The sequence below is a fragment of the Somniosus microcephalus genome, chromosome 25 (genome assembly GCF_052327205.1).
Source record: "Somniosus microcephalus isolate GS21.2 chromosome 25, FLI_Smic_1.0, whole genome shotgun sequence".
Classification (NCBI taxonomy): domain Eukaryota; kingdom Metazoa; phylum Chordata; class Chondrichthyes; order Squaliformes; family Somniosidae; genus Somniosus; species Somniosus microcephalus.
Window position 1 is genome coordinate 32,255,051 of NC_141011.1, and position 14,176 is coordinate 32,269,226.

General features: G+C 45.4%; 1 protein-coding gene across 1 annotated transcript in view; it reads left to right on the forward strand.

Moving 5' to 3' along the window:
* Positions 1-14,176, forward strand: part of LOC147100641 (arf-GAP with coiled-coil, ANK repeat and PH domain-containing protein 3-like) — a 378,922-nt gene that overhangs the window by 213,032 nt on the left and 151,714 nt on the right. The window contains exons 3-4 of the mRNA XM_085967110.1: positions 10,313-10,432; positions 12,957-13,010. Coding sequence (XP_085823236.1) covers positions 10,313-10,432; positions 12,957-13,010 — 174 coding nt within the window. The remainder of the gene's footprint in view (positions 1-10,312; positions 10,433-12,956; positions 13,011-14,176) is intronic.

Genomic DNA, 14,176 nt, shown 5'->3' on the forward strand with positions numbered 1-14,176 from the left:
TCAATTGGCTGAACTTTTGTTTATCCTGGATGGAAAATTGGATGGACTTCAGACAGATTTAGATGAATGAGAACGCTGGTTGTGCTTTTTTAATCATAACTCTTTTGCATTGTATTAAGTGTTTCCACATGTTTATCTCAGCATTGGAAGCGTGTTCCTGCCATTGGATTGTTATACAATTACCAAAATGGCTAACCAATCGTTGGGCCATATCTCAAAGGCATTCATTATCAGTCAAAATGATTGCCCGAACCTAACGTAGTTTGTTGGTGAGGCCACATTTGGAATAAAGGAGCTTGATGCATTGGAGATAATCTGAGAGAAGAACAAACAAGGACGATTCGGGGCTCTTGAGGTTTGCCAGTAGAAAGAACTTCCTTATTTGAGTTTTGGTTGATCTGAATTTGTGTAAAATCCCCTCATTGAAATTTAGAGGCAGCAAAAATCAAATCGCATCTCCTGGGCGTGGACACCCATTGGTCCCCAGACTCCATTCTGCTCCAATTGTATCATGTCCCCCATGGACAGAGCTGGGCTTTCCTGGTGCTGGTTGGCTAGTGGTGTTCTTTAATCTCTCTTGGGCAGTTCCTCGGAACCGAGGATGACTTGCTTCCACATTAAAAATGAGTTCTCAGGTGACTGATGAGTCCAATGCGGGACCTACAGTCTCTGTCACAGGCGGGGCAGACGGTGGTTGAAGGGGCGGGTGGGTGGGGTGCTTGGGTTGACATGCGCTCCTTCCGCTGCCTGCGCTTGGCTTCCGCTTGCTCCCGGCGAAGAGACTCGAGGTGTTCGGCACCTTCCCGGATGCTTTTCCTCCACTTTGTGCGGTCTTGGGCCAGGGATTCCCATGAGTCGGTGGGGATGTTGCACTTTTTCAAGGAGACTTTGATGGTGTCCTTGAAGCATTTCCTCTGCCCACCTAGGGGTCTCTTGCTGTGTCGGAGCTCTGAGTAGAGCGCTTGTTTTGGGAGTCTCATATCGGGCATGCGGACAATGTGGTCCATCCATTGGAGCTGATCGAGCGTGGTCAAAGCTTCGATGCTGGTTCTTTAATGGTACAGTGCTCCCTGGATACGTTTGTTTCCTCAGGTGACTTGGCCAAGACTGGGAAGAGTAGAAATCAATTCAGACTTTGATTCAAGTTTTTATTTCTCATTTGGATGTTGAATATTAGTTGCTCACCACCTCACTGAAACCACAAGGTTCAGTGGGATGAAGCTGAAAAAATGCACTCTCAGCACCTCCTGACAGCACTTAAAATCAGTTTGAATCGTTATTCAGCCATTATAACGTGTTCTAAATAAATGATGAACTTTTAGGAGAGCATTTTAAATGTGTTTCATGATTGCTCAAGAAAGGTTGTGCCTGTGTTTGGTTCCTCCCAGGAGATGGTTAACTGTCGGTCTATACAAATCAGTTGACGGGGAGAGTGCAGCTCCAGGCATGACTGAGTGCTTTGATGATGTCTTCTCCTTCTGTCAGCTGTGGCTCAGTGGGTAGCACTCTCGCCTCTGAGTCATGAAGGTTGTGGATTCAAGTCCCACTCCGGAGATTTGAGCACAAAAATCTAGGCTGACACTCCGGAGATGCCGTCTTGCGGATGAGGTTGACGAAAAAGAACCCATGGAACTATTTTGAAGAAGAGCAGGGCGGTTGAGATGTCCCGGGTGTCCTGGCCAATATTCATCCCTCACTCAACATCACTAAAGAAAAAAACAGATTATCTGGTTACTATCACATTGCTGTTTGTGGGAGCTTCCTGTGCGCAAATTGGTTGCCACGTTTCCTACATTACAACAGTGACTACACTTCAAAAAGTACTTCATTGGCTGTAAAGCACTTTGGGATGTACTGAGGTCGTGAAAGGCGCTATATAAATGCAAGTCTTTCTTTTCTTTTTATAACCAGATTCAGAACTACTGATGCCGAGCTAATTGAATTTCTGCGGCTTAACCTAATTACAGTCATAGTGAAAACAATAATAGTCTTGCTAAGTTTAGGTAAATAAGCCCGACCCTAACATCTGCCCTGATGAATAGACAGGAATCGTACATGGTTAGTGATGAAGTGTGTCATTGTTTTCACTATTTCTAGACATATCTCCAGGGTATGAAGTTTTAGAGCACCTACTTACAACTCAGGTGCTAAAGACAGTCGGAGCTTCAGTCAGTCAGAGCAGGAAGGTCCCAGCTTTGATCGCTGGTCTTCGCTGAAGTATCTGATCTCAGGTGTAATGCATTAGGACTCGACAGCCCGTGTTTGGGAGGGGGAAAGGAATCATTAACACTCAAGAAGCTCGACACCATCCAGGACAAAGCAGCCCGCTTGATTGGCACCCCATCCACCACCTTAAACATTCACTCCCTCCACCACTGGCGTACCGTGGCTGCAGTGTGTACCATCTACAAGATGCACTGCAGCAACTCGCCAAGGCTTCTTCGGCAGCACCTCCCAAACCCGCAACCTCTTCCACTTAGAAGGACAAGGGCAGCAGGCGCATGGGAACACCACCACCTCCAAGTTCCCCTCCAAGTCTCACACCATCCAGACTTAGAAGTATATTGCCGATCCTTCATCGTCGCTGGGTCAAAATCCTGGAACTCCCTCCCTAACAGCACTGTGGGAGTACCTTCACCTCACGGACTGCAGCGGTTCAAGAAGACGGCTCACCACCACCTTCTCAAGGGCAATTAGGGATGGGCAATAAATGCTGGCCTTGCCAGCGACGCCCAGATCCCATAAGCGAATTTTTAAAAAATGAAGTGTTCCCACCCCTGCTCACTGTCCAGTGACGTGCACCGCAAATGTGTGCACCTGTGGACGTCGGCTGGAAACAAGATCGGGCTCAGCTAGGATTTTCCCCACAGCTGCTGACCTTCCTAATTGAAGGACGGCCCCTTGGGTGAGGTCTTGGAGGAGGACCGCTTCTGCGGATGGATACACAATCCACTCAGGAGTGAAAGGGGGAAACCGGGGGAAGTGAAGCAGCTACAGATGACGGGGTGGAGGTGCAGCATCTGTGAGCTACACCACCGTGTCAGCACATGCTCTTCTTCATTCCCCAAATTCTGTACCTCAACAGATGTGACAGGCGAAATGCCAAGTTGAAATGCGATACATTCCCCCAGGAAGGCAACACTAACCCTGACTGACTCTTGCTCACCTGCTAATGCAGGAATATTCAATCCAGAAGAACATAACATAAGAATTAGGAGCAGGAGTAGGCCATGCGGCCCCTCGAGCCATTCAATAAGATCATGGCTGATCATCGACCTCAACTCCATTTGCTTGCCTTATCTCCATATCCCTTAATTCCTCTGCAGTCCACAAATCTATCTCAGCCTTGAATATACTCAACAACTAAACATCCACAGCACTTTAGGGCAGAGAATTCCAAAGATTCACCCTCTGAGTGAAGAAATTCCTCCTCATCTTAAAAGGCTGACCCCTTATCCTGAGACTGTGCCCCCTAGTTCTAGACTCTCCAGCCAGGGGGAAACAATCTCTCAGCATCTACCCTGTCAATCCCCCTCAGAATCTTATATGTTTCAATGAGATCCCCTCTCATTCTTCTAAACTCCAGAGAGTATAGGCCCAATCTACTCAATTTCTCCTCATAGGACAGCCCTCTCATCCCAGGAATAAATCTAGAGAACCTTCATTGCACCCGCTCTAAGGAAAGTTTATCCTTCCTCAGATAAGGAGACCAGAACTGTACACAGCACTCCAGGTGTGGTCTTACCAAGGCCCTGTACAATTGTAGCAAGACTTCCTCACTCTTATACTCCAACCCCCTGGCATTAAAGGCCAACATGCCATTTGCCTTCCTAATTGCTTGCTGTACTTGCATGCTAACTCTTTGTGTTTCTTGTACTAGGACACCCAGATCTCTCTGAACACCAATATTTAATAGGTTCTCACCATTTTAAAAATATTTTGTTTTTCTATTCTTCCTACCTTTGCAGGCTCTTTGTGTTCTCCTCACAGCTTACTTTTCCACCCAGCTTTGTATCGTCAGCAAACTTCGATACATTGCACTTGGTCCTTTCATCTAGGTCATTAATATAGATTGTAAATAGCTGACGCCCAAGCACTGATCCTTCTGGTACCCCACTAGTTACACCCTGCCAATCTGAAAATGACCCATTTATCCCTACTCTCTGTTTTCTGTTTGTTAACCAATCCTCAATCCATGCTAATACCTTACCCCAACCCTATGTGCCCATATCTTTCTTAACAAACTTTTATGTGGCATCTTATCAAATGCCTTTTGGAAATCCAAATATACTACATCCACTGGTTCCCCTTTATCTACCCTGCTAGTTACATCCTCAAAAAACTCTAATAAATTTGTCATAAAACCATGTTGACTCTGCCTAATCATATTATGATTTTCTAAGTATCCTGTTACCACTTCCTTAATAATGTATTCCAGCATTTTCCCGACAACTGATGTCAGGCTAACTGGTTTGTAGTTCCCTGTTTTCTCTCTCCCTCCTTTCTTGAATAGCGGGGTTACATTTGCTACCTTCCAATCTGCTGGGACCTTTCCTGAATCTAGGGAATTTTGGAAGATCACAACCAATGCATCCACTATCTCTGCAGCCACCTCTTTTAGAACCCTAGGATGTAGGCCATCAGATCCAGGGGGATTTGTCGGCTTTTAGTCCCATTAGTTTCTCAAGTACTTTTTCTCTACTGATAATAATTACTTTAAGTAGCACGGTGGCATAGTGGTTAGCACTGTTGCCTCACAGCGCCAGGGACCCGGGTTCGAATCCGGCCTCGGGTGACTGTCTGTGTGGAGTTTGCACATTCTCCCCGTGTTTGCGTGAGTTTCCTCCGGGTGCTCCGGTTTCCTCCCACAGTCCAAAGATGTGCGGGTTAGGTTGATTGGCTATGATAAATTGACCCTTAGTGTTAGGGGGATTAAATACGTGGGGTTACGGGGATAGGGTGGGATATGTGTCGGTGCAGGCTCGATGGGCCGAAATGGCCTCTATCTGCACTGTGGGGTTTCTGTGATCTGTGATTTCTGTGAAGTTCCTCGCTCTCATTAGCCCCTTGGTTCCCCACTATTTTTGGTATACTTTTTATGTCTTCTACTGTGAAGACAGATACAAAATATTTGTTTAAAGCCTCTGCCATTTCCTTCTTCCCCAATATAATTTCTCCATAAATCCATAATCTGTGCTGAGGTCAGCAAATTCAATGGCTTGAAGCTGGAGACATTCCTGGTCTGTATGGTTCAGTTGTACACTGAGGTGCATTTACCAACTGAACCATTGAGAATTGACGAAAGCAGTATCTGTAGAGTACTGGAACAATTTGTTTTCTGAAAGAGAAGACATGGGTGTGTCTAGTGTGCTTGTGTGTGTACAATTATTTATCAATGTGGTGTGTATACAATATTTATATACATGGTATGTGATGTAAGAAAACTACTAGGCACTTGGTCTAAGCGTTAAACAAAGCATTAATCAACTGTTTTACAACATGGCGGTCTAGTTGTGTCCTTCACTAGTTCCTGTTAAGAATGTCCCTGCGCAAGCTGGGCCCATGCCCGAGTATTTATACTCTCCCTGGACAGCGCCACCCGCAGGCCACTCAGCATCACTTCACAAGTCTTTCTTTCCATGAATGACCGATTCATGTCAGTATGTGTGTGTACAATTATCTATATACAGGAAACTCTCGTTTAAACGGCACCTAAATATCCAGAATTCTCTATTAACCGGCAAAATTCATACTCCGAAAACACCTCAATAACCGGCAATGTTGCCGAGTCAGAGTCCAAGTCTCCCGCGGTGGCCGAGTTAGTCAGTGGGGGTAGTTCTCCAAACTGCCACTACTCGGCTTCTTGGCACTGTCAGAAGTCCGAACACCTCAATAACAGGAGTCTGATCTTTGTTTGTTAAAAATAGCCTTGGTAGATAAAACCCTCTCTGTCATCCGGAATTTTTAATCAACCGGCAACACGTCGGTGCCGGATACCAGAGAGTCTCCTGTACATGGTATGTGTGTGTACAATTATATACATTTATATTTATCTATGTGGTATGTGCGTGTGTACAATTATTTATATACATGGTATGTGTGTGTACAGTGATATACAATTATATTTATATACATGGTATGTGTGTGTACAATTATATTTATCTATGTGGTGTGTGTACAATTATTTATATAATTGTGTGTGTATACAATTATTTATTTATGCGGTATGTTGACTCAACAATTAAACAAATGAAAATGGCCTTTGGCGTTACACGCTTAAAAGAACAAGCTTCTGGAAACAAACTGGACATGTCAGTGTTTACAAACACTACACATAAAACCAGAGGCGGACACTTATTATGTAACAGAACACATTAACGGAACAATAGAGTAAGTTTGCTCCTTTTCCTTTGATTTCTAAAATATAAAGACTGCCGTGCTGGAGTTCCGTGCTTTGTTTTTGCCAACAGCTGCATCTCTCTCTTGGCTCTCCTTGCTGTTTTGCTTGCATTTGCATGTCTCCGTGTGATATAATTAGAATTCTGTGGTTTTGCCATCATCAGATGGATTTGTCGTGTGCAGCTAGTCAAGATTTCAAGCCTGCAGTCCTTTATAATCAAATATTGGGTTGTTTTCAATCCCAATTTGAAATAGCATTTCATTACAATTTTACGTAAGAGGTAATGGAACCCTTTCTCAGAAAGCTGCACTCATGAAATTCTGGATCAATTAAGCCTTGAATATCAGCTTTAGGTAAAGTAGAACTGACCTTAATGGTAATGTCTGCCCCGATATAAATGATGGCCATGCTGAGAGTAATTAACCGTTTGCAAGAACTCGTATCCTAACAATGGGCCATCTAATTGCCAGTAAGTGTGGCTTTTAAGCAGCGGTCAGAAGTCATGTGATTGGATTTTCTTCCCTTTGTTTTTACTGCTTTTGCCCTGATTTTTTTTGAATATTGATTCTATATACAAACTGTAAAACAATGGCTGAATTTGACATAAGCTCTTCCCCCTCCGTGTTCTCCTCTCCTCTCCTATAGGCCCTCACCCATGCTTGGGTTCCACAGATGCCATTGGCGTTCAGTACTTTGCCCAAATGCCCATTGTTTACGTGAGCCTAAATAGTGAACGCTGACGGACTATTCGGTCATGGGGGGAACCACAGTTGCACTCAGTCCCGCCCTCACCTGTATCCCACACATACCTTCCAGCGGGAGCATCGTAGAATTTTACAGCACAGAAGGAGGCCATTTGACGCATCTCTGAAAGAACTGTCCACACGTTTATAGTTCTGTACCTTTTCCCCACACCATAGATCCTTCTTATTGCTCCTTGCATTTCTGTACATTATTTCAGTAATGCCAACCCCACCGTCTCATAAATCGTCAGACAAACTCATGAGAATTGGTAAGAAATCATGAGTTGCTATTTTTTTCCAATATAGATTGACAGTTAGTTTATAAACCTCATTAGTGGCTTTATTTATAACAGGTCACAGCTCTTTACAAAAACTATATATTTTTTTCAAAAATATATACTTTATTCATAAAAATTTTTGTTCAAGTACATGAAAATACGATTCACATCTGGTACAATACAAATTAATTTCAGTACATGGCACTCAATTTACAAATTACATTACATTTATCATTACATATATCAATGCTTGTTGGAATACATTACAATGCACTCCACAAATCATATTACAGGTACACTATCCCTTATCCGAAAGCCTTGGGACCAGATGAGTTTTGGTTTTCGGAATTTTTCGGATTTCAGAAGGTATTATTATAAGACTGGGAAATTTGTATTTAATATAAATTTTAAAAGTTCAGGCTACCTCTTGCGACTGTTCCGTGTCTCATTCCCCTTCCTGCTTCTCTGGAAAGCTGGATATTGGCTGACTCCTACTAAGCTGGCCTGCAAATCAGGCCGGGGGTCGGGTCGGGTCGGGTGGGGGGGGAGAAAAGAATATCAGACGGGCCGCGGTTCAGGTCGGGGGTGGGGTCGGGGGGTGGGGGGGTGGAGAAAAGAATATCGGACGGGCTGCGGTGGGGGTCGGGTCGGGTCGGGTGGGGGGGGGAGGCGGAGGAGAAAAGAATATCGGACGGGCCGCGGTATTGTTGGGTTCACTCTCCCGGTACCTCCTTCACACTGCCCGGCTCGGCCTGCAATCTCCTACCCAGGAGGGAACTCTGTGACCCTCTGCCCTGCTCAGCATAAGTCGTGCGCCACTCTGGTCATGTCGTGCGCACGACTTACACTGAACGAAAAAACTTTCGGTTTTTAGAGGTTTTCGGTTTTCGGAAGTTCGGATAAAGGATAGTCCTGTACAGATGAAAGCAGTACATGGTCCTCTCTTTACACAAACAGGTACATTTTCATTGAGCCATTTCTGCGTCATACGGCCCGAGGGGGGGGTTTCTACTGGTTTCAGCCCCTCGGTGTACAAAAACTATATTACTGCATCTGAAAATGCTTTACAAGGATCTTTTTAAAAATTCTACCTGTTATAACCACGTTGCTATGTTTGGGTACTCCTCTTGAGTTTCAGGCGGGTAATTTTTCAGTATCAGATCACCGCTAAATTATTGTACTCTATAAACAAAAATGAATGCCTGGTTTTTCAAAGCGGGAAACAGGTGGGCGAGCTGTCAAATTCAAAAAAGTTGGGGAAAAAACCATTGAGAGGTGGCTGGAAACAAGCCACTAATGATTTTAATTGCCTCCCCCGCTGCTGCGTGCTGGGTCTGCTCGGCGCTGGCAGACCCGACATTTGGTAAAGGCGCGTGGCGGCGGGTTCACAGCGGGGGTCCTTACCCGCTAGGGGAAAAAAAACGTTCCCAGTTGACCTGCCACCAATCGCGCCCGCTGTCCCCCCCCCTCCCCCCGCAAAATCCGGCATGTGACAGTGCTAATGATATTGAAAATAACAACAGAAAACGCTGGAAAAACTCAGCAGGCCAGGGCAGCATCCGTGGAGAGAGAAACAGAGTTAACGTTTCAGGTCGATGACCTTTCGTCAATGATATTGATGTGGGGTCTGACGGTGGGTGATATTTGGGCTCAGGCCGCTGTGGGATCGGCCCTGGAGTGACGGCCGCAGTTCCGCTCCGCAGCTCACTGCCTGCCCTATAGGCTGTTTATTGCTCCCGTCACAGCACCAACAGCTGCCTGTGTCATCTTCAATGAACCAAGTAATACTGTGTGAACTGCTCACTGACCCCCCGCTGCGCGTGCTCGGTATTTCCTGAGCGCGCCGGGCCACGTGCCCTGAAGCTGCAGAGTAAGTTCGACAAAGCCACCAAGGAGTTCCCGAAACAGTCCAATGTGGTGAGCTCCCCCGGTTATTATAGTTCTGTATTTTTGATTCACATTGCCGACATTCACAGTGTCTCCTTTCATCTCTGATCGAGCGGCAGTTCCCACTCGCAACATCACACCCCTGACAATCCTTTCAACCCTTGAAGCGCACTTGCATGATCTGAATTGAAGTGCTACAGAAAAGCAGCCCATCATTCTGAAGACAGCTGAATATGAACATTTTGGTATCTCTGCGGCACACTTTTGAATGAATACTCACCATAACAGCTACATAATATGTGCCGTGCTAAGTCACTGACTTTCAAAAAGGAATTGGATCAGTACCTGAAGGAAAAAAATTTGCAGAGCTACAAGGAAAGGGCGGGGGGGGGGGCAGGAGCGGGGTGTGGGACTAGCTGAAGTGTTCTTGCAGAGAGCCGGCACGTGCTCGACGGGCTGAATGGCCTCCTCCTGTGCTGTAACCATTGACATGAATCTTGTCATTCATGGGAAATGACTTATGAAATAATACAGGGCGGCCTGCTGGTGGCGCTGTCCAGGGAGAGTATAAATACTTGGGCATGGGCCCAGCTTGCTCAGGACATTCTTTAACAGGAACTAGTGAAGGACACAACTAGATCTCCATGTTGAAAAGCAGTTGATTAAAGCCTTGTTTAATACTCAGACCAAGTGCCTAGTAGTTTTCTTACATCAACCATTCTATGATTCCCTTATCCTGTTAGATATAAAAAAGCATTTTCCCCATTACGAAATGCATTTTTTTTTTGCTGTCAGTTTTTCTATATTGAGTTTATAGTTTATGAAACTAACCTGAAATTGAGGCGTGAAACAAATCACAAACCCACACCGAAGTGTAAGACTCATAAAAAGGGAAACGGTTTACGTCATCAATTACTGTCTTGTGGAACATTATTGTTTAATGGCGTTCAATGCTTTTAGTAACTGAATTTGAATCACAATGTTTTGCGATCTCCTTCCTGTAGCTGGTCAAGTTGTGCAGTGGGATGATTGAAGCAGGGAGAGCGTACACCACGGCCAACAAACACTTTGTCAACGGGATCCGAGACCTCTCTCAACAGTGCAAGAAAGATGAAATGATATCGGTAAGAAAGAAGCTTCTTTTTTTTAAACTGGGCTATTTCATAAATGTTGTTCTGCTTCCTCCTTTAGGTGGGATGGATGAGGCACTGGGCCTCTTCAGCTGGGCAGGTGGGATGGATGAGGTTCTTTGACGCTCCATAGTTCCAAATGAAGCCACTTAATTATGGGCTGACAAAAGTCATTTTTGTACCTGGGACTGGACCTGGTACTGACATTGTCTCTGCAACTTGATGATTGGGAATTTCCTGGAAATTTGTGCTGTAACAATGGCATAGCTACACTGTAAAGCCCTTTGCCAGTGCAGAAGTCTGAGGAAAATATGGCGTAAGTGAGCTAAGCCAGTTTCACATCACTCCGTGATTTCCGAGGATATTGGCGCTACTTCGCCGAGACCTCCACCAAAACTCTCCACGGCTCATTAACAATTGCCCCCATTTCACGGATATATGCTCGTTTTCTCATGGCGTCCAGTTACGCCAAGAAATCTAGGCGTGAGTCGGCCCCAAGGTCACCCGCTGGTAGCGTAATTTCTGGCTCTTGCGCGGCACTCAGTCTGGGAGGACTACTCGAGCTTTGCAGCTTCATATCCGCAATTTGGAACTGATCGTTTTCGGGTTTTCTTCATTGCTTGTCCCTCATGCTTTGCTCGCCCCACACATCCGTTACGAATGCGTGACAAGTGATTTCAAGGCTGCAGTGTGATCTGCGATTCAGATGGCTGCAGTAAAGTGCTTGGGATTTGCTCTCTTGGTTCCTGATATCGTCCAAACGTTCAGTATTGGGGAGACCAAACGCAGATTGGGTGACCGCTTTGCGGAACACCTCTGTTCAGTCCGTAAGGGTGACCCCGAGCTTCCGGTCACTTGTCACTTTAATTCTCCGCTCCAATCCCACTCTGACCTCTCTGTCTTTGGCCTCTTACACTGCTCAACGTAAATACGAGGAACAGCACCTCATCTTTCAATTAGGACTTTACAGCCTTCTGGAGTTCAACAATTTCAGTTCAACAATTTCAGACTATAACTCCTGCCCCTATTTTTTCACATGGCAGCAGCTGTTGATGATTCTGCCATCCCCATTTCCAACATTTCACCACTCCTGCCTTCAACCCTATCACAGACCGTTCCTTTTGTCCTTTCCTCCCCTCCCTCGCCTTTCCCTGTCTCTGCACCTGCTTAAAACCTGTTCCATCCCTAACTTTTTCCAGTTCTGACGAAGGGTCCCAGACCTGAAACGTTAACTCTGTTTCTCTCTCCACGGATGCTGCCTGGCCTGCTGAGTGTTTCCAGCATTTTCTGTTGTTATTCCCTCAGTCTGACTGCTGCCTGTAACAGCTTCCACCTATTACTTCCTAGATTACATTAGGGGGAGATGAGGAGAAATCGATGAGCCTAAAATGTAGTCCCCTTTTGTCGCAGCGCAAACCACCCCGCACTTCTAAATAATTAGGAGGAATTGGAAGTTGATTTTCTGTGTTAGGTTCGGGCTATTTTGAGAAAGGCTTTAGAAATAAATAAAACATTGTGAAGCTTTAAATCTATGAAATGCATGGAAGCATAGGCCCAGAAATTAGGTTCGGGGGCTTGCCGCACGTGCAAGCCCCCGATGTGCACTTACCCGGCGCGCCGACAGCTGAAGCCTGGGACTGCTTGGAATTCCTGTCACTGGCCCGGTTCAGCTGTCGGCGCGCTGTGCTTGCCTGATCCAGCGGCGTAGTTAGTTCGATGTGCCGGCTGGGATCAGGTGAGCACTGGGCAGCCAATCAGGGGAGGGAAAACTTCATTCATGAGTTTGATAGTAAGAACTGTCAAACTCATGAAAACTACGGGCGCCCAAAACACTACTTAAACTTTAAATAATTTTTTTTTAAAAATCCCACTAATTAAATGAACTATAAATAACTTTAAAAAACTATTTTAAACAATTATTCAAATTTTTTTTTAAAATAATTTTTTTTAAAATCGGGTCTAAAAACACACTTACCTTACTGTAAAGTCCTTAAAAACAATAAAGCTGTGGAAAAAATGTTATAATTTTAAATAATAGACCACTTACCTTAAAGAATCAGTCCTTACGTCTCCTTTTTACATTTCTAAAAAGTTGAGGCCCTTACACACGGGCAAACCTGTAAAAAAGAAGGAAGTTCAACGCGTGCGCGCAGAGTCCTGCACGCACGCATTGGACCTCTGAACCCCTTGGAGGAAATGCCGGTTTCCCGCGCATGCGCTGTGCATGCTGAAATTCGGCACTTCCAACGGGCCCACGCGTGAGTACCCCGTCCGTACTCACGTGTTGGGACCGGAATTACTGGGCCATTGACTTTGTTCAAGCATTTCTCGTCAACTTGGCTGGTTGGTTGCACAGAGGGCTCAGTCAAAGCTTACTGGGAAATACCACCGTGAGGAATGTGAATGGGAAGTTAATGGATGTTAATGCTGTCGGTGTCTGTCCGAAATGATGTTCTTAGTAATGGTTGCGGTCATTTCCGTATGGAAGTCAACATCTCGGCCCCTTTGTTTATTTCAGGAGTGCCTCCAGAAGTTTGGAGAAAGCTTACAGGAAATGATTAACTATCACATGGTAAGGTGTCAGCTTCTATCATTTCATGATTGCGGTAATTTGTAAATGTGGAGGATTAAATTCAAAAGCAGCCACAAAATCTAGCAACAGAGCTCTGTTTTGGAGTTGTGCAGTGATCCTATCTCACTTTGAATGAAATGGTTCTGGCGTTAGCAGAAAGTCGCTCTGCTCTCCCATGTGGTAAAAACATGCTGAAATCTGCCACGTATGTTTTTCCATGTGGCAATTTTGAGCAGACCTTCTTCATCAGTGCTAGAAAATGCTGCTCCATCCTGATCTCCATATGATATACACACGAAACATACTCAGCACATTTTCGGGTGGATTCCAGTAAATATCTGCCATCGCAACATTCAGTGCAGCTGGCCCTATTCGTAAACAATTGTCAAGAGTTGAGATCAGTGAGGAAATGTGGGGTGTGTTCTTATAACAGAGACTAAATTAGCTCCCTCTTCAAACACTTGAAATGTGCCTTCCTGGAGGATGGAGACCAGCACAAGTGCAGAACATATGTTACCATTAGTGCCCAGCCCCAGAACGACTATAATTAAAACTAGGCATGAACCTAATGTTCCCCTCACTTCAACTGAATGCCCATGGACGTGACCAAATAAACTGCCTCAATCCAGAAGAAAGCATTGCTCCCAGCATACGTACAGCAAACCCAAGGTAGTGGGGTATTTTTTTTTTATTCATACGTTCACGGGATGTGGGCATCGCTGGCAAGGCCGGCATTTATTGTCCATCCCCTAGTTGCCCTTGAGAAGGTGGTGATGAGCCGCCTTCTTGAACCGCTGCAGTCCGTGTGGTGAAGGTACTCCCACAGTGCTGTTAGGGAGGGAGTTCCAGGATTTTGAGAAAAGTGACGATGAAGGAAGGTCATTATATTTCCAAATCAGGATGCTGTGTGACTTGGAGGGAAACTTGGAGGTGGTGGTGTGCCCAAGCGCCTGCTACCCTTGTCCTTCTAGGTGGAAGAGGTCGCGGGTTTGGGAGGTGCTGCCGAAGAAGCCATGGCAAGTTTTTGCAGTGCATCTTGTAGATGGTACACACTGCAGCCACGGTGCGCCGGTGGTGGAGGGAGTCAATGTTTAAGGTGGCGGATGGGGTGCCAATCAAGTGGGCTGCTTTGTCCTGGATGGTGTGAAGCTTCTCGAGTGTTGTTG